This window comes from Protopterus annectens, chromosome 1.part1, assembly GCF_019279795.1.
Source record: "Protopterus annectens isolate FY-2018-M chromosome 1.part1, PAN1.0, whole genome shotgun sequence".
In the NCBI taxonomy this organism is placed as follows: domain Eukaryota; kingdom Metazoa; phylum Chordata; order Ceratodontiformes; family Protopteridae; genus Protopterus; species Protopterus annectens.
In genome coordinates this window covers 135,044,406-135,066,875 of record NC_056726.1, presented here as the reverse complement: position 1 = coordinate 135,066,875, position 22,470 = coordinate 135,044,406, and the positions used below count along the sequence as shown (strand labels likewise).

Genomic DNA, 22,470 nt, shown 5'->3' with positions numbered 1-22,470 from the left:
GAGTGAGTCAGAGCGCAGCGAGGGTGAAGGAAGCGGGATGAACCAGAAAACTAGACCAGACTGGCTTCCAAGAAAACAATCCGGAAAACCAAGCTCTGTCAAATCCAGGTCAGTGTATTACGGTATCTTCCTAATAACTAGAAATGTTGTGCTACTAATCTAATACAGTGTGGTGACAAGGACCAGCACTTCTATAGGGAAAATGTTACAAGTATGGGCTGCAGGTGCATAGGTAAACCTTCTCCAAGAGAAAGAAAGCAGTTTTAAGTAATTGAACTAGGAGTACCATAGGAAGAGAAATGGGGTGGACCAATAGTTTGCACACTTACAGTAAAAGGCTATAGCAAAAATGTATTCAATTTAGAGGGCAGATTAAGATACAACTCTAACATACACTAGTTTAGCTGAAAGCAGTTTAGCGTTCCACCGAGGCAGGGTCTCACAGTCCAGGGCAACTGGACAGCCTTTGGTTTATTGGAGGTTGGCCAGGGCCCAGATAAAATGTTTGCTGAGGGGACTGGAAATAAAAAAGGAGATGTGGGTAAATATTATTTATGAAATTTTAAAACACTCAGGTTTCCAAGTAACTAAGAAGAGAGAGGACGCAGGGTGGGGCAGCACACCTTGTAAGAAACAGCACAATTCTATAAGCAACACAAAATGCAGGGAAAGCAGAGGAAAAAAAAAACAAAAGGTAGCTGCAGTTGATACCAAGCTATTATAACATGCACTGCACTATTATGTACTGGTATAAATGGTATGAAAAGAAACAGTAACTACTAAGATGCTGTACACAGTTATGCATTCTCCACTAAAAGTCAGGAATAACAGCAGTGCTATTATACAGAAACACAGAGTCACTTGTATCCTGCTGAAGTTACAGTAAGTTCAATTCTAACTGCCAGACAGGTTACTGATCTAAAAGTACAGACAGTAGGCGACAATATTCACTTTAGTGAATAAAGCAGCATTGTACCTGTTAGATAAATTCGCAATATGCTATGAATATAATTCCATACCGGCATAACAAAACACTCATATGCAGAGCGAGTAGAGTAAAGCAAAAAACAAAAATGCTTTGAAATACAGGGCCAGAATATAAATGACCATATAGAGCTGTTACCAACTAAAAATATGCATTAAAAAACAGGCATTAGCAAACAACCAAAAGTCTGCACCTACAAAATTTGTAAAAAGAAGCAATTACATTTTGCAATCTCTAAAGCAAACTCTTATGTAACATTCAGATCTTATATGTCTGAACAGCGGTAGTGTCTTGCTAAGAGTTTTTTTTCCCCTGCAACGCATTAGTAATGCATGCTAACTCCATACCTAACACTGCACCTGTACCCAACCCTTACTCAATACCTTAACTTCAAAAGATAACTTTCAGTATCCCTATCACCACACAAGATAACACACACACGCACACACGCACACACACATACACACACACACACACACACACACACACACACACACACACACACACACACACACACACACACGCACACACACTGTCTATCCCGTTACTTAACCTTAATCCTAACCCTAAACCCTAAACACTCCCTCTCCAGATTTTCACTGAAATGAGCATTCCCAAAAAGTCCCTGCATTTGACTTTACAAGCAAATGAATCTTTGATAAAGTTAAGGGGACATACACATAGCTATAGATATAGATACAGATATAGATATAGATATAGATATAGATATAGATATAGATATAGATATAGCTATAGATATAGATATAGATGCAGATATAGATATAGATATAGATATAGATATAGGGGTCTACTTCACATACCCAAAATACTACATAACCGAAGACCAGATGACCGGGACGTAAACGCCAAAACTTCAAATAAAGGAACAACCCCATAGCCGAAAAGTTTCTCAGGGTAAGTAACCACTGGGCCAACAAGGGGAGATTTACCCTTTCCACCACTGTAGTCTGATCCTGGAGTTAGTATATTTAGTTAGGGGGGGTGTGATGGGGGGTAGGTTGTATATGGTGCAGTATGTTCTCTGCGAGTTTTTGGCCCACTGGTTACTTACACTAGGAAACATTTCAGCTTTGTGGTCGTTCGTTTATTTGAACTTTTGGAGATCTTGTCTCGGTCATCCAGTCTTTGGTTATATGGTATTTTGGGTATGTGAAGTAGACCAAGATATAGATATAGATATAGATATAGATATAGATATAGATATAGATATAGATATAGATATATGCATGCACTGAAATTGAATTAATCACCCAAATATTGACTTTACAAAGTCGATTAAAAAATGTTAACTTTGCAAATGTCGACGTGCTACTATTCATCTGCAGATCAACAACCCTGGTACCTGTAAAACTTCAACATAAAAAATGTAATGAAACATCATTATTTTGGGGGGTGCACCCCCACACCCCCTGCTAGATATATATATATATATATATATATATATATATATATATATATATATATATATATATATATATATATATATATATATATATATATATATATATGTATACTAATTCAAATGTCACACAATCTCAGGGGAAGGAAATATTTCCCTAGCCCAAGATTTTGTACAGTCTCACACACCTGTCAGCCATCTCTTTAGTTGACTAACTTGTATCTGCTTAACAGATGTTGACTAACAATAGCATTGATGAATTGCAATAAATGCACACACACACACACACACACACACACACACACACACACACACACACACACACACACACACACACACACACACACACGTATACATATATATATATATATATATATATATATATATATATATATATATATATATATATATATATGTATCTAGGACAGTTGATCGAAAGACCAACTGTCCGAATCCAACCCTACTGAACACCGTTTATCAAAACTGCTTTCACCGAAAAAGCAGTTTCAGTAAACGGAAGGTAAAACACACACACATACACAAAAACAAAAAAAAACACACACCTTGTGGGCAGACCTCCCACGAGGGGGGCTCTGCCCCCACACACCCCTACTTTTTTTATTCTCACTCCGAGATCGCACTACATTGGGGAAAAGGGAATATTCCCTTATCCCCACTGTAGTCCGATCTCGCCCACTACCACTTCCCCCCAATTCCCTGTATGAAAGCACTTTTTTCATTAAAACGTGCTTTCGCGAAACTGTGACAGCCCGTTTCACCTTCGGTGAAACAGTCTTTTGGTAGACTGTTCTAGACCCATATATATATATATATATATATATATATATATATATATATATATATATAGTTTTATATAAATATATATATATATATATATATATATATATGGGTCTACTTTCATAGACCGAAGCGCCACTTTACTGACACCCGGAAGACCGAGACGGAACGACCGAACAGGTAGGTTACAGCGATATCCCGACGGCTGAGAGACCAACAACGGCAGCGTGTGAGCGCGAGACGGTAAGTGTGCGAAAGTGACAGATGTAGTATTGGGGAGGGGACAGGTAAGTGTACGATAGTGAGGGATTTTAGGATAGGGTGTGGGAAAGGTGAGTGTGCGGTGGTGTCGGACTAAGGGTTCCGGTGAGGTAAGTGTGTGGAAGTGACGTAGAGCAGTGTAGGGTAGTGTTAAGTGTGTCAGTGTTAGAATGCGGGTGGAGTGAGTGTGCGATAGTGACGGGCTGCATGTTTTAGGGTGGGTTAAGTGAGTTAGGGTTAGGGTGCAGGTAGGGTAAGTGTGCGGTAATGATGGTGTTGAGGTTTAGGGGTGGGTTAAGTGAGTTAGGGTTAGGGTGCAGGTAGGGTGAGTGTGCGATAGTGACGGTGTTGAGGTTTAGAGGTGTGTTAAGTGAGTTAGGGTTAGGGTGCGGGTTGGGTAAGTGTGCGGTAGTGTCGGACGTTAGGGTTAGGGTTTAGGTTAAGGTTAGTGGATATGTTGTTGTGTGCAATGTGTAGTTGGCGTTTTTTGTGTCGGTGTTGTGGTGTTCGGTATGTTGAGTTGTTGGTGTGGTGTGTTTTCGGTTGTTTGGGGTCGGGAACTTGTGTGTCGGCGATTCGTACGTTCGGTCTATGAAAGTAGACCCATATATATATATATATATATATATACATACACACACGTATATATGCATGTATTTATATCTATATATATATATATATATATATATATATGTCAATATATATATATATATATATATATATATATATATATATATATATATATATATCAATATCAATATATATATATATATATATATATGCGTGTGTGTGTGTGTGTGTGTGTGTGTACTGCTGCTTTTCATGAAATGAGAATGATTGAGAAATTTGATTGATTTCCATTTTAACACATTACTCTTTTTGGTCATGTGATAATGTCACTGAATGAGGTTATTTAAATTGCTTTTGTTTCTTACTGTGAGTTTTAAACCTGATGAGGCGTATTGTGTGAAAGCTGAAGTTTATATATTAAACCTGTGAAGTACCTAGAAGTTTTTCAGCCATTCATTCTGCTGAGTTAATATTAGAAAGTCTGAAGAATTATTAACAAAATGACACCAAGATTGTTAATCTGGGATGTCATGCAGCAGACATTGTTACTTATTGTTCATATTTTCATATTTATAAAATGTTCATATTTTCATACCTGAAAGGCCTATATGATATTGATGGGTATGGTATGATATGCCATGGTGGGAAACTGGAACAATTCTTTGTCCATCTCCTTTTACACTACACTGTACCTGAGCTATTATTAACTGTTGACTAGTAATTATGAAAATAAATATTTCCATATGTACTTAATATTTCAAAAACAAGTGACTTACAAACTGTTATATGACAGCAAGTGAAACCTCATATATTGTTGAAGAAACCTCCCTTTAAAATATGCACCATGCAATATTTAGTGCTGTTTGTTGTGATAATCATACAATTAAATAATTGTTTCATATTTTGTAAATATCTCAGTAAAGATGCACTCATAGTGGAATTTCTTGTTAACATAAGAAAGCGTATTTAAGGTTAATAAAAATGATATGACAGTTTCTTTGTGAAAGTATACCCAAAAATATAATTTTGAATTTGTACGAAAGACTTTGAATCCACTGACTATTACCACTGTAAAGAATATTTCTTACTGGATAACATTGCTATTTATACTGGTTTAATACATTTTATTGTTCACAAACTATATCTGATTATCTTAGACTTCTTAAGTTTATTTTTCAGAAAATGTTTTGGAATGCAAGATGTGTGTAGGCTGCTAGAGGTGTGACATTCCGCACTACACAGGTGTTAAGAATCGGTCCCATTGCAATGCATAGGTGTACTATAACAGCCTTTGACACGGCCTGCTATAAAGGTGGCAAAAATAAAAGTAGGTGTAACGGTTATGTTCATGTGTGTTCTTCACTATCATTGCCTCGTTCCACTTAGTATAGTCAAAATGTTGTGTGTTTGCTCTAACTTATACCCTTTGAAGTACTTGGCCTTGTACTTCCCCTACATAAAACCTCACCTGCCACTTAAAATGAAAAGCACGCTATCCTCGGTAGAAACTGTTATTCCCCTAATCTGCTTTCTTTTTAAGAATAAATATGGCATAATATTGCTGCTGCTCTTGACAACTTCTAACTTTGTTAAAGATGGTGAAGTCAAAGATGCCCATTATTTGAAAAATATGAGTATTGACTTTAAGCAGTAAGCTACATGGTGGGTATTCTGTTAATTATCTAATAAAATACACAATACTTGTGCAAAAAAAAAGAAGAATGTATAGTTCTTTGCATTCAGTAACTCAGTTATCTAAAAAGAAAACGGACTTTAAAAGTCCAAAAATCCATCAATACTTATGAATTGCAAAAAAGTTGATCAACACTGAGTATATAAATATTTTGTGTTAGTATATCCAAATCCCTCACAGTTAGCCTTGCTGTCATGCATCACTGAATGTTACTGATACCTGGGACATTCAGTTTTGTTTTAATTTCATCAGAAATAATAACTTCCTGTCTTTTTGATAGAATTTAAAACTTGTTCTGTCTTTTTTCTTACCCGCTTTCTGGTTTTCTCCTTTAGAAAAGGTCGTATGACAGTATAAAGGGCATGGATATACCAGGGCTGATTAACAAAATGGATTCCTCCAAATCTAGCAGGAAAACTGTCCTGTAAAAAAGGAGAGACAAATAAGAGACAGTTAAATTGTTTTTCTTTTTGACTTTAGCATGAGTACATTCATCTTTATTTACTTAGGTGCTTAATACAAAGTACATACAATAAAGTGACAAAAAACAATAAAACAGAAATAAATAAGAGACTGATAAAAACACAACTTAAAATTAAAGTGGAATAAAATAGATAGCAAATACTATTGATGACAGTACAAATGTTACTATAAAAGTAATTAGATGGATTTAAATCTCATGTTATAGCATTTCCAAGTTCCATTCTGTAAACCATGCACACTTTATTCTCTTACTTAATAAAGACACAGCTTGTGTCAGTTCTCAAAAGTGATTTGGATAAAACAAACCAACTGTTGACCAGGGGATTGCCAGCCATAAAAAGCTGATTTAAGAAGACATCTATGCTGGTCCACAAATCCACTAATTATTTCCCAAACAACTGGATAAAGTGACTGTCTTATCATGAACTAGAATTAATATATATCTATAGCTCTTGATACATATTTATATATGTGTGTGTGAGTGTGTGCGTGTGTGTGTGTGTGTGTGTGTGTGTGTGTGTGTGTGTGTGTGTGTGTGTGTGTGTCTTTGTTTGTATACATATACAAATATTAATACAATGATTGATTCTACTATGAAACTCTGAATTCCTGGAAGTCAAGTGTGTTACGGGGGGGGGGGTCATGTGTGATAGTAACTTCGAATGAGACTGATTTGTCCTCAGATCTCACCAGGGAAGACCTCACAATGGAGGTGTTCTATATATATATATATATATATATATATATATATATATATATATATATATATATATATATATGTTTAGAGAGAGAGAGTATGCAAGCTACATAGAACTACTCCATATAATCGAACATTAACAATGTCAATTTTTTTATTTTGGCAGAAGTGATTGAAAATCATTTGATCACTTCTGCTAGCATTAAGACTGTGCAAGATTGTGAATTGTGGGGATAAGGAAATTTGCCCTTTCTCCATGGTAGAGGGATCATGGAGTGGTATATATAATTAGCAGGTTATGTGGGTAGAGCCGGGGTGCAGGAGGGCTTTCTCCAGTGTCGTTTTTTTTTTTTTTTTTTTTTTTTTTTTGGTGTATCTTTCAGGATTGATGTTTACCCTTTCAAGATTTGTGTTCTTTGGAATCTGAAATCTACAGAAGTTATGTACTGCTTACTCATATATAAATACTTTATTTGCAAAATTTGTACCTAGAGCATTGTGCATACAGTTTACACAGAGCTCCACCATAAACCTTGTGATTTTTCTGAAGGGAAGTTTCTTTTCTGCCTCATAATTTAATTCATTGTTCGAGTTCACCTACTTTAAAATTATTATGTCAGATTATTAATCTAAGGGGGTGGCAAAAGCCAACACATTCTGGCTAGGCTTATAAATGCCTTCGTGCAGATAGCCTAGTACCCACCTATAAATGCTTTTCACCACCATAAGGATCAAGTGCTATCAAAGTCCATCCATTCCGCTAAGGCCATCATGTGGTCTGAAATCACCCTCACCAGTAACTGTACCAATTGCACCTCATCTACAGTTAATTTATTTCAAGTTATATAGTCTAGTCTACTGATCTGCTTTTTCATGTCCCAAGAGAAAGTGAAGCCTTTGGTTATTTCTTCATCATCAATGATGAGGGCAAAATTGTTCACATTGCCTACCTTGACCTGGCCAAGGCATTTGACACAATACCCCACTCATTGTTGATAAACTCAAAAGGTTAGGTACAAACCCGCATGTCACCCAGTGGATAGCCAACTGGCTCACAGACAGGTCCCAGGAAGTTAGAATTGGGGGGTTCACCTCTATAAAGAGGCCAGTCACAAGTGGAGTCCCTCAGGGATAAGTCCTTGGACTGCTCCTTTTTGGCATTTACTTCTCAGAAGTCAAAGCCAATGTCAATTGTCTCTGGCTGATTAAATTTTCAGATGATTGCAAATTAGGAGCTGCCACTGAATATCACACTGACATAAATGTTGTCCAGGAGGGACTGACACAGACGAACAACTGGTGTCAGAGCCATGGACTAAAACCAAATGCCAAGAAATGCATAATAGTATCTTTTTGGAAGTCATCCATCCCTGGTAACTATCATATTGAAACACACCCCTTAGGGTTGACCCAATAGTCAGGAACTTAGGGACGCACATAGATAGTAATCTAGCCTTTGACCATCATGTGACTACAGTGGTGAGGAAATCATTCTATATTGCACAACTTATAAAGAATGGTATGGCATCTAAGTTCAAGGAAGTCATTGTTCCACTGTATTCAGCATTCATCAGACCTATCATTGAGTAAAATGCCTCCTTCGGTATGTACCTAACCAAGCATATCCAACAATTCAAATGTTCACAGAGGTTGCTCACTAAAAGAATACAGGGTGTAAGTAAAATGTCCTATGCAAACTACATCAAGGCCTTATCCCTGTATTCTGTCTCCTGCAGGCTTTCGAGGGGAGATCTATGCCAGGCATACAGGGCATTGTCAGACCCCACTCTGATGGACCTCCTGCATATCCATATAACAAAGAGCACCACAATTACCCATTTTAAAGACTTAAATATTGCCTGTGATGTAAATAGGTCCTGCTGGAGAGATAGGTATGCATCCCACAGACTACCGCGTCTATGGAACAGGCTGCCCATGCATGTGAAGCAGAGTTCCTCCCTAATCCAATTCAAGTGCAACTTGGACAATTGGATAGGAAACCAGAAATTCATCCCTGATTTGGCACCTATGTTTCTAATGGACACAGGTAACCTGTAAATGGTTCATCTTCCAAACCCCTGCTTACACTTATCAAAGGTATCAGAACTTGTCAGAGATGTGGGATGCATGGCTAGGCTTATAAAGGCCCTTGTGGTCATTAGCCGTGTAAATGCCTATGCACCTATGAAGCTATCTCCATATTTCAAACTTTTAAGTTATGTAAAAGAGCTCTGAAGGTTCTCTGACAGGCCGTATTGCAGGTGCTGAGAAGAGCACTCTTAGCTAACATCAAAGACTGAAACAATCATGCTCTGACTTAGGAATGGAGTCCATTCCTATCAAGGTATTTAAAACCCCAAACAATTGGAGAGATTAAACTGAGTAGCCCATCCTCAAGAGCATCTAGAGCCCCATGAAAATCATCGCCAGTTATGATTCCATCCCCATCTGCTGTTGTCTCTGACCTGATCATTCAATGGATGGGTCTCAACACTCTTAAAACCACAAAATCATCCTACAATGACAAAGTTGTTATCTATACAAACTAGGCAAGCAGCCACCTAATATTCCAGCTGTTAGTTGTTTTCTCTGGATTCCATCCCAGAGATCTTTTGATATTCAATAGCAATATGTGTTTTGCACACCCCTCTGAAGCAATAAGGACCTATAAGAGTACAACCTCTCACTGTCAGCTTAGTAAATTTTGTTGGAAAGAGTTTAGTTTCTTGAACTAATGCTAGAGACGCATCAGATAACCACAGTCTGTTAAGCACCGCAGGTCTCTGAATTGCATTCAGTTTTGAAAGATTCTTACAAATGCTTTAGCAAAACATGTTTTAGGAATTAATAACCACACAACCCAAAAGTTGCAACAACAACAAAACACAGCTAATCACAACGCTGCTCTGGCACAATAAAGGCTGACCCTTTACCCACGAACCAAACTGCTGTTATAGTCCAAAATGAACGATGTCAAAAGGATATTTTAAATTTGTTTAATGTTTTAGGAATTCCTCAGAGCTGCTCTTGATTTGGCTACTTCACCTGAGAGTTATAGAGAATCTGCTGCATCGAAAGCCACCAGCTGATAAAAGAATAAAAATAAGTATCATTTTGCACTTCTGCTGATTATTTTTACTGTATTTAATAAGAATCTTTATTTGTTACATTCCTCGCTCTTTAGTAGTGTTTCAAAGCTGAACTGTTTTTACTGCTGCTGTAGTACTTAATTACATTATGTCTGCTAGTTTTACAGGACTTTAGTATCTAGATTGTGTGGTTTCCCTGCACTTCATGCACCTCAGCTCTAAAACCAGCATTTTACATTAAGAAGGTTTTCTGACTATACTCTTGTGGCAGAAGTGTGCTGTAGAAAATTATATGGAGGCTGCTGGCTGAAAGCTTATTGCGTGTTTCCATGATTAGTGGGTATGCCTTGCTGTTGTAAAACTTGTTTTTCTGATTCTATGGCATATGTGCTTCACACTTCAAATCAGTAAGAAATCGGTAAGAAATTGTCTAGAAATTCAAAACCTGTTACTCTATCAGCTTTCTAAGTTTTTAAGAGCAGGATTTAAAATTTGTCCCTGATTTGGGTCATTTAATACCCCCCCCCTCCTTTATGGATCTGACCTGAATTCTTGTGCTAAGTGTTTGAGAGGTATGATCCAGCCTCACATTAAAACCATGATAAGAGTTAAAGTATTCCAATTCATATTACATCTACTATGATCCAAATTAGGGAAACAGAAGAAATATGTTAGTTTTTACAGACTAGGAAGAATGTCTGCACTTAACAGAAAGCATAAAACCAAAGAAACCGTGTTGGGTAAAACCTTGGTGCCGAATCCAAATGAAAGGTAAAAAGTAAAAAATGCACCAAGATAACACACAGCAAAACGTTTAATCACAGCAAAGTACAAAGTGGTAAGCGCTTTCACAACCGAAGTTGCTTCATCAGACACCACAGTAAAAAATGCACAGTTTTAAACAGAGATTGTAAAATGCCAATTAATCAATAAAAATCACACAATGATTAAGTAGCAGTGAAAAACAATTAAGCCTCATGCTCAAACTAAAAAAAACATTGCTTAAAAACATTGCTTAAAAACATTGTATAAGAAGGAATCAAATACTATACATGAAAAAGCACTTAAAAAACTTATAAAATCATTATAAAACATGGAAAAATACTAGGCAGGAAAAAGTTAAATAGAATACTTGGAAACTAATAGTTAAATACATTAGACTAATTTTGAAAGACCTTAGCTAATCTTAATGCTTGAGATGTCTAGCCTTTAAAAAAGGGACCAAGGAAGTAGTAGCATTCAAACCAGGATACTTTTCAGCATTAAGTTTCAAAATCCACTTCTGTTCATCTCCCTCTGTGATATTCTCAATGTCACCACCTCTGGGGTTTCTATGAATATGTTGTAGAACAAAGAACTTAAAGGAATGAGAATGGCCATCGGACATAACATGATTGGCTAGAGCATTTGATGGTTTATTTTTACTAATATCTCTTAGGTGGTCTAGAATACGATCTTTAAGCATTCTATTTGTTTTTCCTACATAAAAAGCAGGACATTGTACACAAAAACAATAATAGACCACATCTGTAGATCTGCAATCAGTGTATTGATTAGTGTACAAAGAAAATTTCCTAGTAGGATGTACATATTTATTTTTGCTATAAATAAATTGACAAGCACTGCAATTCCTGCATGGAAAAGTACCATGCCGATTGGATCTAATAATAGTTCTAGATAATTCACCATGACATAGATGTTGTTTAAGGGATTTATTATTTCTAAAACTAAAAATAGGAGAATGTCCGACCTTGTCTTCCAATTCAGGCCCTTCTTGTAGCAAATACCAATGCTTTTTGACTACATCTAAGTATTGATTGATGTTACTGGAAAACTGAAACACCACTCTAAAATCATTACTAGTTCTGTTAGTATATATTGTATTGTCAACAGCATCACCAGCATTAAAATAAGGTTTACATCTAGTGCTTCTCAGCTTCCAGGCATTAGAGATAGTCTGTTCAATGTCTGCAAGCGAGTATCCCCTATGTAAAACTTCTGTTTTTAAATTAGATAGGGCAACTACTGCATCTTCATCTCTGCTATGCAGTCACAATGTTCTAAAAACCTGACCCTTAAGCACGTTCCTAGGAACGTGTCTAGGGTGCATACTAGATTTGTACAAAAGAGTATTTTTTCTAGTGGGTTTAAAATAAATATTACTGCAAAGACTATTTAAAACAGATTTATTAATTTGCACATCAAGGAAACTGATGTCAGTGTTGGAACTATGGTAAGTGAACCTTAAAAAATCAGTAGTTGAATGCAAATATTCCACAAACTGAGCCAAATCAATACCAGAGCCTCTCCACAGCATAAACATGTCATCCACAAAGCGGATGTACCAAAGTATTTGTCCAAAGAATGGATTATTGTTTGACAACACATTTTGCTCTTCCCAGCTGACCAAAGCCAAGTTGGCGTAGCTATTTGCACATGCAGTGCCCATGGCCACGCCGACTTTCTGCAAAAGGAATTGCTCCTGGAACATAACAATGTTGTTCTCTAGGATAATCTCTAAGAGACTACAAATCAACTGTATCTTAGTGTTGGTGAAACACTTATTCACATAAAGAAAATCCCTAACGCTGTCAACACCCCAGGTGTTAGGTATACTAGTGAATAAGGATTCAATGTCTAATGTAACAAGGACAAAATTCTCATTAACATCAACACTTTCCATTCTATCATAAAGCCTTTGTAAAAACATCTTTGTATCCTTCAATATTGTATGGCAGTTTTCCAACAAACCATGTAAATATCCCTCTACATAAATAGAAAGAGGATCAGTACACCACCCAGTGCCTGAAACAATAGGACGCATGGGTGGAGATAACAAATTTTTGTGTATTTTTGGTAGGCCATATACCCTGGGAACAATAGGTTTATACACATTAAAATACTTAAAAAGTGAGTCATCTATTAAATTCGTGATTAGTAAATCAAAAATTAAAAAAGAAACTTTATCTATAATAGCGTTAACAGTAGGCTTGGAAATGCATTGATATGTATGCATATCAAGTAAAACTTTCTCCATTTGTGTGACATATAAATCCTTGTCCATTAACACTATACCGCCTCCTTTATCTGCCTGCTTAATAACTATTGAATGTATATTTTGTAATTCTTGCAAGGCTCTGTGTTCATCTACTGTCAAGTTATAAAATGACATACTAGTATCAGTTAAGTTGTTTAATTCTCTAAAAGCAATTTCACATACATCTATGAATCGTTGAATACCTGTTGGTAAAGCTGGAACAAAGGTACTAGGTTTTCTGTATATATTATGTCCTTTATTACCTGCAGTAGTATCTGTAGGAAACAAACACTTCAGGGAAAGACTTCTGCCAAGTAGTCTTAAGTCCTTCAACATTTCTGCTGGGTTGGCCCTCCTTGCAGGAATAAAGGATAAACCTTTATTAAGAACACTAAGCTGTTCATTATTTAACACAAAAGAAGAAATATTTATAACTAAGTCTGAGACTACATGTGTCTCTTTTTGGATTGATGAGCTATCACATCCATGTGCTGGCTCTTGACTGTCTTGCCGTTGTGTGTAAAGCTCTTCGACCGAGCTCTGTACGGAAGGGCTGTTCTCAAAGAGTAGTCCCCCTTCTTTGTCTTGTCTAAAAAAACACTTGTTTCCTTGTTTAGTTCTTGCCCTTGAGTATTATTAACTACAGATACATTTGAAGTTGAAGGCATTACTGCTGATGTGTAAGTGGGACGCACATCATTAATAAACTTGTCAGTGGTAAAGGAAGTCTCCAAACTGCTAAAAGCAGTAAAAGAAGGTTGCATACCTGGTTCTGCTTGCATAGCGTTTGTAGATACGGGCGCCACAACTCCCCGATCGTTTGTAGTAGTAGGAACTGCCGAAGTAGTAGTAACAGGAATTTGCAAACCTGGTTCCACTTCTGTAGCATTTGTAGATCTGGCCATAACTCCCCGATCATTCATAGAACCGGAAACAGGACCAGAGGAGCCAGTCGTGTTTCCCTGCGATGCAGTATTTGTATTAAAGGGACCATTACTTTGAATAGATGTAGTTTTAACTTCTTTCGGCCAAGAAAAGACATTGTTTCTTGCAAAGTCTGTTTTATCTCTATTAAGTTTAGATAACTTAATAGACTGTAGTTTCTTCTCATAAGCAACTATATTATCCTGTAGTTGACTCATTTTGTTGAATGTAATATCACAAGAAAAATTGTCAGTGATTTTTTTTCAAGATCAATAATCTGTGCTTTTAAGTCAGCTTCAATAGGTGAAAAAAAGTGTATTAAAAGTTCCATATATTGAGAACTAAACTGTAAATTTAATTCTTGCCATTTACGTAGCAGGACTGGATATGTATCACCATAGGTGGGCATATTCAGAATTCTTAAGCCTCGTGGAATAATTTTGGCAATGACAAAGTTTTTGTTTTGCACACCCCTCTGAAGCAATAAGGACCTATAAGAGTACAACCTCTCACTGTCAGCTTAGTAAATTTTGTTGGAAAGAGTTTAGTTTCTTGAACTAATGCTAGAGACGTATCAGATAACCACAGTCTGTTAAGCACTGCAGGTCTCTGAATTGCATTCAGTTTTGAAAGATTCTTACAAATGCTTCAGCAAAACATGTTTTAGGAATTAGTAACCACACAACCCAAAAGTTGCAACAACAACAAAACACAGCTAATCACAATGCTGCTCCAGCACAATAAAGGCTGTCCCTTTAAATTTGTTTAATGTTTTAGGAATTCCTCAGAGCTGCTCTTGATTTGGCTACTTCACCTGAGAGTTATAGAGAATCTGCTGCATCGAAAGCCATCAGCTGATAAAAGAATGAAAATAAGTATCATTTTGCACTTCTGCTGATTATTTTTACTGTATTTCATAAGAATCCTTATTTGTTACATTCCTCGCTCTTTAGTAGTGTTTCAAAGCTGAACTGTTTTTACTGCTGCTGTAGCACTTAATTTCATTATGTCTGCTAGTTTTACAGGACTTTAGTATCTAGATTGTGTGATTTCCCTGCACTTCATGCACCTCAGCACTAAAACCAGCATTTTACATTAAGAAGGTTTTCTGACTGTACTCTTGTGGCAGAAGTGTGCTGTAGCAAATTATATGGAGGCTGCTGGCTGAAAGCTTATTGCGTGTTTTCATGATTAGTGGGTATGCCTTGCTGTTGTAAAACTTGTTTTTCTGATTCTATGGCATATGTGCTTCACACTTCAAATCAGTAAGAAATCGGTAAGAAATTGTCTAGAAATACAAAACCTGTTACTCTATCAGCTTTCTAAGTTTTTAAGAGCAGGATTTAAAATTTGTCCCTGATTTGGGTCATTTAACACCCCCCCCCCTTTATGGCTCTGACTTGAATTCTTGTGCTAAGTGTTTGAGAGGTATGATCCAGCCTCACATTAAAACCATGATAAGAGTTAACGTATTCCAATTCATATTACATCTACTATGATCCAAATTAGGGAAACAGAAGAAATATGTTAGTTTTTACAGACTAAGAAGAATGTCTGCACTTAACAGAAAGCATGCTGGGCTTCGAAATAAGACAAGCACAAGTTTGAATTGAGTAGGATTCTGAAATGGGAAAAGAAGTTTGACAAATCAGAAAACAGGATAAAAAGAAACTGTACTGAGATATGACAGAAACAGGGAAAGACTGAAAAAGAAACACTTTTGAACAAATCTGCAGGGAAACTGTGCAGAGCGTATCTGCTGTGGGGAAAACAAAGTAAAAGTAAAGCAAACTGTGTCATTTGTTGCACACTTTATCACCATTTGTTTCCTTCTCTCCTCTGCTTATATTTCATCATCCTTACCAAGGTTCGCTAGAGCCCTTGGCAATTCACATCACTCAAATATATAGACAAGCATTACCTACAGCTGAAAAATCATGGTTTGCATTTACATTTTTCTTTTATGTGTGAACTGTAAAATATAAAAAGTAAGAGTTTATTTTCATTGCCTTTGCAGACTATAATTTATTCTATATTGTGCGTCAAAGGATGAAGCAGTTCTAATATTTTGAGCGGTAAAACCTACTTCCTCATATCATTTAATTTTAGATAAAATAGGGTGGCTTAACAGTAAATCATAGTACCTTCCAGTAATGAGGATTTACTTATCTTACATGTCAAGCTTTATCAATTGATTTTGTTTTATAAACTCTGAAGAATGTGCCACTAGATGGGGAAAAAATCATCACTGCTTAGTTTCAGAAATCCAGCCTATCTGCCTCATTCTGTATGAATGTAGAAACAAATCCTAAAACCCTATCTTCAGCAAACTGCAGATATTCAGAAGCAAAGTGCCTAAAGGTAATCGGCGTCAGTGGAAAGATCCCTGCAACCTGTGTCTCAGCTGGAGGGGAATGCTAAAGCAAGTTCACTAGCCATATGTCTGCCAGTTCCAGCAGTCGTAGAGTCTAACTAGGTAACAGACTGAAACCTGTTAGGGCTACTCATCCTCATAATCAGATCATTTTGCTACATAAAATGCATCCTTCTGCTTCATTTTGTATGATGCTGCAATGGTTGTGTCCGTACATACCAAGTGCATGTGGAGCATGTCTGCATAAGTGGGGGCTGGGAGCAGTATGGACTATTCCATCTGATGGCATCACATGATCACAAAGGAGAGAATGCAGCTGTGACAGAGAGAAAGACGGCTTTAAAGGTCACACTCTTAGCTCAGGCTGTGAAGGTGGAAATTCTTCCTTCTGTATGAGAGAGTACAGCAGGCAGACTGCAGTGTTCTCTAGCTAGATTTATCAATAATTTATCCTAGCTGTAGGCTGTCTGTTTTTAAACACACTGCTTCACACATGCTGGGGAAATTTGATGTCACCATAGCAAAGGGAGTGGATAAACTGGGACACACGTGTGATCTCAAGCACAAAAGCACATGATTCACATTGGCTTACTGGCATTTTCAGACGTCAAGGTACATGAGGCAGTCTGTTATCCAAGACCAGAGAACTGGACACTAGCTCATAGTAAAATGCTGATGTTCTAGTAATTCAACACATTTATTTAAAAAAAGATTCATTCCATATAGAGAATAATAAGCAGAAAATACTGATAAAATGAACATGATTTAAAAGTTGTTACGCATGCTTGAATGTGGACATCTTAAGCAAACTAATAGAGAGAAATACTGGATTTTCTTATAATACTGCGGTGGTGGTGCTGCGGTAGCATTGTCACCTCACAGTAAGATGTTGTCCTGTTCGATTCTCAGCTAAAGCATCTTCTGTGTGGGAGACGTGCGTGAGTGGGCGTACCTTTGTTGAAGGTTGTACATCAGGGCTGGCAACTTGGTACATAAAAATTTACTGCCAATCATTAGCGGACCGGAGTTCCGCTGTGGCGACCCCTAACCGGGAAAAGCCAAAAGATACAACAACTACTGGATTTTCTTATACCCATATAAAAAAGGAACACAGCAAATAGCAGCTAAAGGTTACATTTCAGTTTTCTTCCCATGATACATAAATCACAACAATTAAACTATCAGGTAAATGTGCTTCTTATAATGTATCTGACATGGGATTGTATTAGTGACAATGTGAGACTGTGTCTGCACTTGGGGAACAGGGGATATATATAATGTTCTCTTCTTTTGCAAGTTCCAAAGCCTTCTGCTCCTCTTTCTTTGCTGATCTTTCATGCAATTCGCATTATTCTTTTTTTTACAACACAGTACCCCATTTGCAATGTTATCCTCAAACTTGCTATTCTTAGGACATGAAGCTTGGGCAGGTGCAGTAAAGGGTAATGCCTCTTGCATGGCACTAGATTGCCAAAGGTGTTTACCAACATATTCATTCAGACTCACTAGAGTATTCAGATGGGAGAAACAGAGACGGAAGAGAAAAGGTTCTATAATTATATGTAGTCTAGATAAATGGTGTTTGCTTGCAGACAAATGTGTTGCTTGTCCCTGTAGTGTACTTAGGAAGGAGAGGGATTGGGGTGTTGCGTGAGAAAGGATGCTTTGATACATTGCAGTAATTGTGGGAGGATTAATTATAGTGTATGGGTGGGGCTAAGCTAAAAATGGAAGGGTCAGCCATTTTTGCACTGCAGCTTCAATTAGGTCTTAGCTGACAAGTGCAGTGTCGAAAGCAATCAGCAAGAATTTGGACTCCAACAGGTGTCAGAATGGCAGAGAAACTTGCCCAGAGATGGCATTCAATTATTGTCCAAGCGAAAGACTTGTTGCAGTAGGTGTGGAATCAAGTGCAGCCAGCAAAAATAGGCTGTGCAGCTGGAGATGCAGTGTGGTCAATGTAAAGGAGAAGCACAGTGGAGCAGCCACTGGAGAAGGCCTCAGGATCAAAAAGTAGATGGGCCAGGAAAATGACAGACAGGATGATTACCCCATTGCCAGTGGATCCTCGCCGGGTACCTGGTAAGGAATGTGCTGTGCAGCTTGTGGATGGGTATGGGGAAGATCTGCAATCTGATGATAAATTGCTGAGTCTTGTATGGGATCTTAGCACAGACTATATACCAAGTTAAAGGGTCTGCAAGGGTCAGGAAGTCAACAAGAAGGAGCACCTGTTAAACAGTTTGGTTCGCAAGCTGTCCCCTGGTTGTTTTAAGATACAGAGAATATGATGGGAGACAGACAATTCCCTGTCCTGCCAGGAGATTTTTAGACAGAAGTGTTGAGTAATGAAGGAGGGGGTCAAGGAAGGGTTGGGATTGCAAGCATCTCAGTCAGAGGCACCAGGGACAAAACTACATTAATTACCACACACAATCCGCTGGTGGTAAAAGATAAGATTAGGTTGGGGCTTTCATGGAAGTCCGTGATCTTATTGATACAAATGGGGTTCAGAGGGTTGAGGAGGCTTCTGGGGTCAAGGATCTTACATCAGCCCTGGCAGCATTGGGGAAGAAGAGGCTATGAAGGTATAAAGTCAGGACCTGGGAGAACCATGTTCTGGGCTCTGTTTATTTAATGGCCCAGGAAGGGCTTTTATGAGGTCTTTGGCCAACCTACTAATTCGAGCAAAGTGGAAGCATCATTGGGTAATGGTGGTCAAACAAATGAAGGAGGATATCTCCATTTCGTTGGAGTTTCTCCTGCAATTTAATGGAGTATCTTTCTGGCAATGGAAATATACACCTTTGGTAGAGTTGCATCTGTTTACCAATCCAACAAGTGGACTGGGAATGGGTACTTATTGCAGTTGAAGGTGGTTTGTGAAAAGATGGCTGGGGAAATTGACCTATGACAAGTGGAAAAAGGACATCACCTATTTGAAACTGATGCCAGTTAGAACAGCTATAATAGTAAGGTAGGAAGAGGCAAGCCTCCTGCTATTAAGTGAGAACCTGGCAAAATTTCAACCTCCATTAACCCTATGCAGAACTGTTCATAGAAACCCTGTACAAGCCTGCTAATAGCTGCATAGAGGCAGCTGTACACAGCAGGAAGAAGTACAGAACTAACTCAAAAAACAAGCCACCCTGGTGGGATCACAAAATCAATAGGCTGTACAACAGGAGGAAGGAAATCATGGCAAACATTAGGAGGTTAGGAGGTGCAGCACCCAGCAGGATAAAAGCACTCTAATTAAACTAAACAAACAACTCAGAGGACAAATAAAGTCTACCGAAGCCAAATTTGAGGTAAGTTTGGCCTCCCAGGCAAAGGGCAACCACAATGCATTCTTTGACTATGTCTGCAAACTCAAAAGCAATACACAGTTGTGTGCAAAGCTCATTGTAAATGGAGCCACCTATACTGAGCCAGAAGATATAGCAAACTGGCTAATAAATGCAGTTCCAACTTTACTCATCTCTCCCCTTCAACCTTCTCACAGGAAATATCATCAGATATAACTCCCCCTACTATCACTGGGGAACAGGTCCTTAATGCTCTCTCTAAGACCAAAAACACTGCATCAATGTGCCCAGACAATACTCCAGGATGCCTTATAAATAGTGTGAAATACAACCTGTCAGGGCCTCTGGAATTACTATTTAACTGTAGCCTCCAAACAGGCTTCATGCCTCATGAATGGAGAAAGGCAACAGTCATCCCTCTGCACAAATGTGGGCCATCTACAGACCCTGGAAACTGCAGACCCATAAGTCTCACTAGTCTTATATGTAAAGCCATGGAAAGAATTATCATGGAGATGATCAACAGAGATATAGTAAACCTCCAGACATTGGACCCAACCCAGTTTGGTTTCATGAAGGGCAGATCATGCCTACTCAACCTGTGGACTTCTTTGAGAAGGTCACCAAAGCAATGGATGAGGGCAAAAATCATTCACACTGCATACCTTGACCTGGTCACGGCATTTGACACAATAACTCACTCGGGCATTGTTGACAAAGTCAAGAGGTTAGGTTCAAACCCATATGTCACCCGGCGGATAGCCAACTGGCTCACAGACAGGACCCAGGCAGTTAGAATTGGGGAGTCCTCCTCTATAAAGAGGCCAGTCACAAGTTGAGTCCCTCAGGGATCAGTCCTTGGACCACTCCTTTTTGACATTTACTTCTCAGAAGTCAAGGCCAATGGCAGTGGTCTCTGGCTGACTAAATTTGCAGACGATTGCAAATTAGGAGCTGTCATTGAATCTCACACTGACACAAATGTTCTCCAGGAGGGGCTGACACAGACAAATAACTGGTGTCAGAGTCATGGACTAAAACAAAATGTCAAGAAATGCATAATAGTATCCTTTGGGAAGTCATCAATCCCTGGCAACTATCATATTGACAACACACCCCTTAGAGCTGACCCAGTAGTTAGGGACTTAGGAACACACATAGATAGTAATCTAGCCTTTGATCATCACGTGTCTACAGTGGTGAGGAAATCATTCTATGTTGCACAACTTATAAACAAAGGTATGGCATTTAAGTCTAATGAAGTCATTGTTCCACTGAAATCGGCATTCATCAGACCTATCGTTGAGTACAATTTTTCTTTGGTCGTACCTAACCAGGCATATCCAACAAATGGAACGTCCACAGATGTACCTCACTAAAAGAATACAGGGCATAAGTGATATGTCCTATGCAGACCAGTTCAAGGCCCTGTCCCTGTATTCTGTCTCCTACAGGCTTTTGGGGGGACATCTATGCCTGGCATATAGGGTATTGTCAGACCCTACTCTGATGGACCTCCTACATATTCACAAAACAAACAGTACCAGAATTACCCATTCTGAAGACTTAAACCCTGCCTGTGATATAAATATGACCTGCTGGAGAGATAGATATATATCCCAGAGACTACCACATCTATGGAACAGGCTCCCCATCCATGTGAAGTAGAGTTCTTCCATAATCCAATTCAAGTGCAACTTGGACAATTGGATGGGAAACCAGAAATTCATCCCTGGTTTGGCACCTATGTCTCTGAAAGCAAGTAATCTGTAAATGGTTCATCTCCCAGGCCCATACTTACACTTATTAAGGGTATCAGGACTTGTCAGAGACTTGGGGTACATGACTAGGCTTAAAAAGACCCTTGTGGTCATTAGCTTAGTAAAGACCTATAAACCTATGAACCTATAAGATAGGAAGATTTTTGAAACAAGAAGATATTTTTTCAGCTGATAGCTGTGAGGCATATATTGGTATAGAAAGCAGCAAAGTCTAGCCTTGTGCAAGGCTTGATAAGACAAGTTGTTTTGTATTGCTTAAAAATTAAACTTTCCTTTACAGTTAAGCATATTCCAAGTCATTACAATGTTTTGGCTGACAGTCTATTCTGTTTTCAGCTCCACAAGTTTTGAAGGTTGGCACCTGGAGCACAGGTTAGTTGAATAGTAATGCTCAAGGAAGCATGAGTAATTACATGTGGCAAACTAGCTTGTACAGCTGTTTGGGCATAGTCTAGCAGGCTTTTGTGTGGTGTGGCTTTTAGAGCCTGTAGGAGTTTTGAGGTGGGTTGAGGGAGGAATTGTCAGGTGTTAAGGATACTACAAAGAATTGGTTTAATTTAAAAATGCTAAAAGGGTGTGACAGAGTTCAATCTGGAGGTAAGCATTTTCTGCCTTCATTACCAAAAGGTTTTCATTGCATTGCACATTGTTATTTTGATTATGTATTATTGGTGACATTATCAGTTTCTATGCATGCCAGAGCTTTTTGGGGTGAGTGAATTCTTGAGGGATTTAAGATGGCAGGATGTGAGTGTTACAAGAAAAAGATTGTGTGTGTGGTTAAGGAGACTTAGCATGGATAAGTGTGGCATTCAGTTTGTTTGGTTATTCATTTGGGAGTGAATGATCTAAGCATAGTAACAAAAACAGATTACTTTTGTGGCTTATACATGATTTGTTATGGGTGAAGCAGTGGATCCCTGGTATTGTTTTAATTTGGTCAACAATAATTCTCATGTTAATTTGGAAATCAGAAGTTAAGTTTAGTGCAGCAGAGACTAGCAAGCAGTTTTTCAGTCACTGGTTGGCCAAGACAATTGAGTAATCAAG

The 22,470-nt window shown here is 38.1% G+C and overlaps 1 protein-coding gene across 1 annotated transcript in view; it reads right to left on the bottom strand.

Moving 5' to 3' along the window:
- The window catches only part of CLVS2 (clavesin 2), a 1,094,294-nt gene that overhangs the window by 371,030 nt on the left and 700,794 nt on the right, over positions 1–22,470 (bottom strand). Inside the window, exon 3 of the mRNA XM_044073860.1 lies at positions 6,039–6,149. Within this exon, the coding sequence (XP_043929795.1) occupies positions 6,039–6,149 (111 nt within the window). The remainder of the gene's footprint in view (positions 1–6,038; positions 6,150–22,470) is intronic.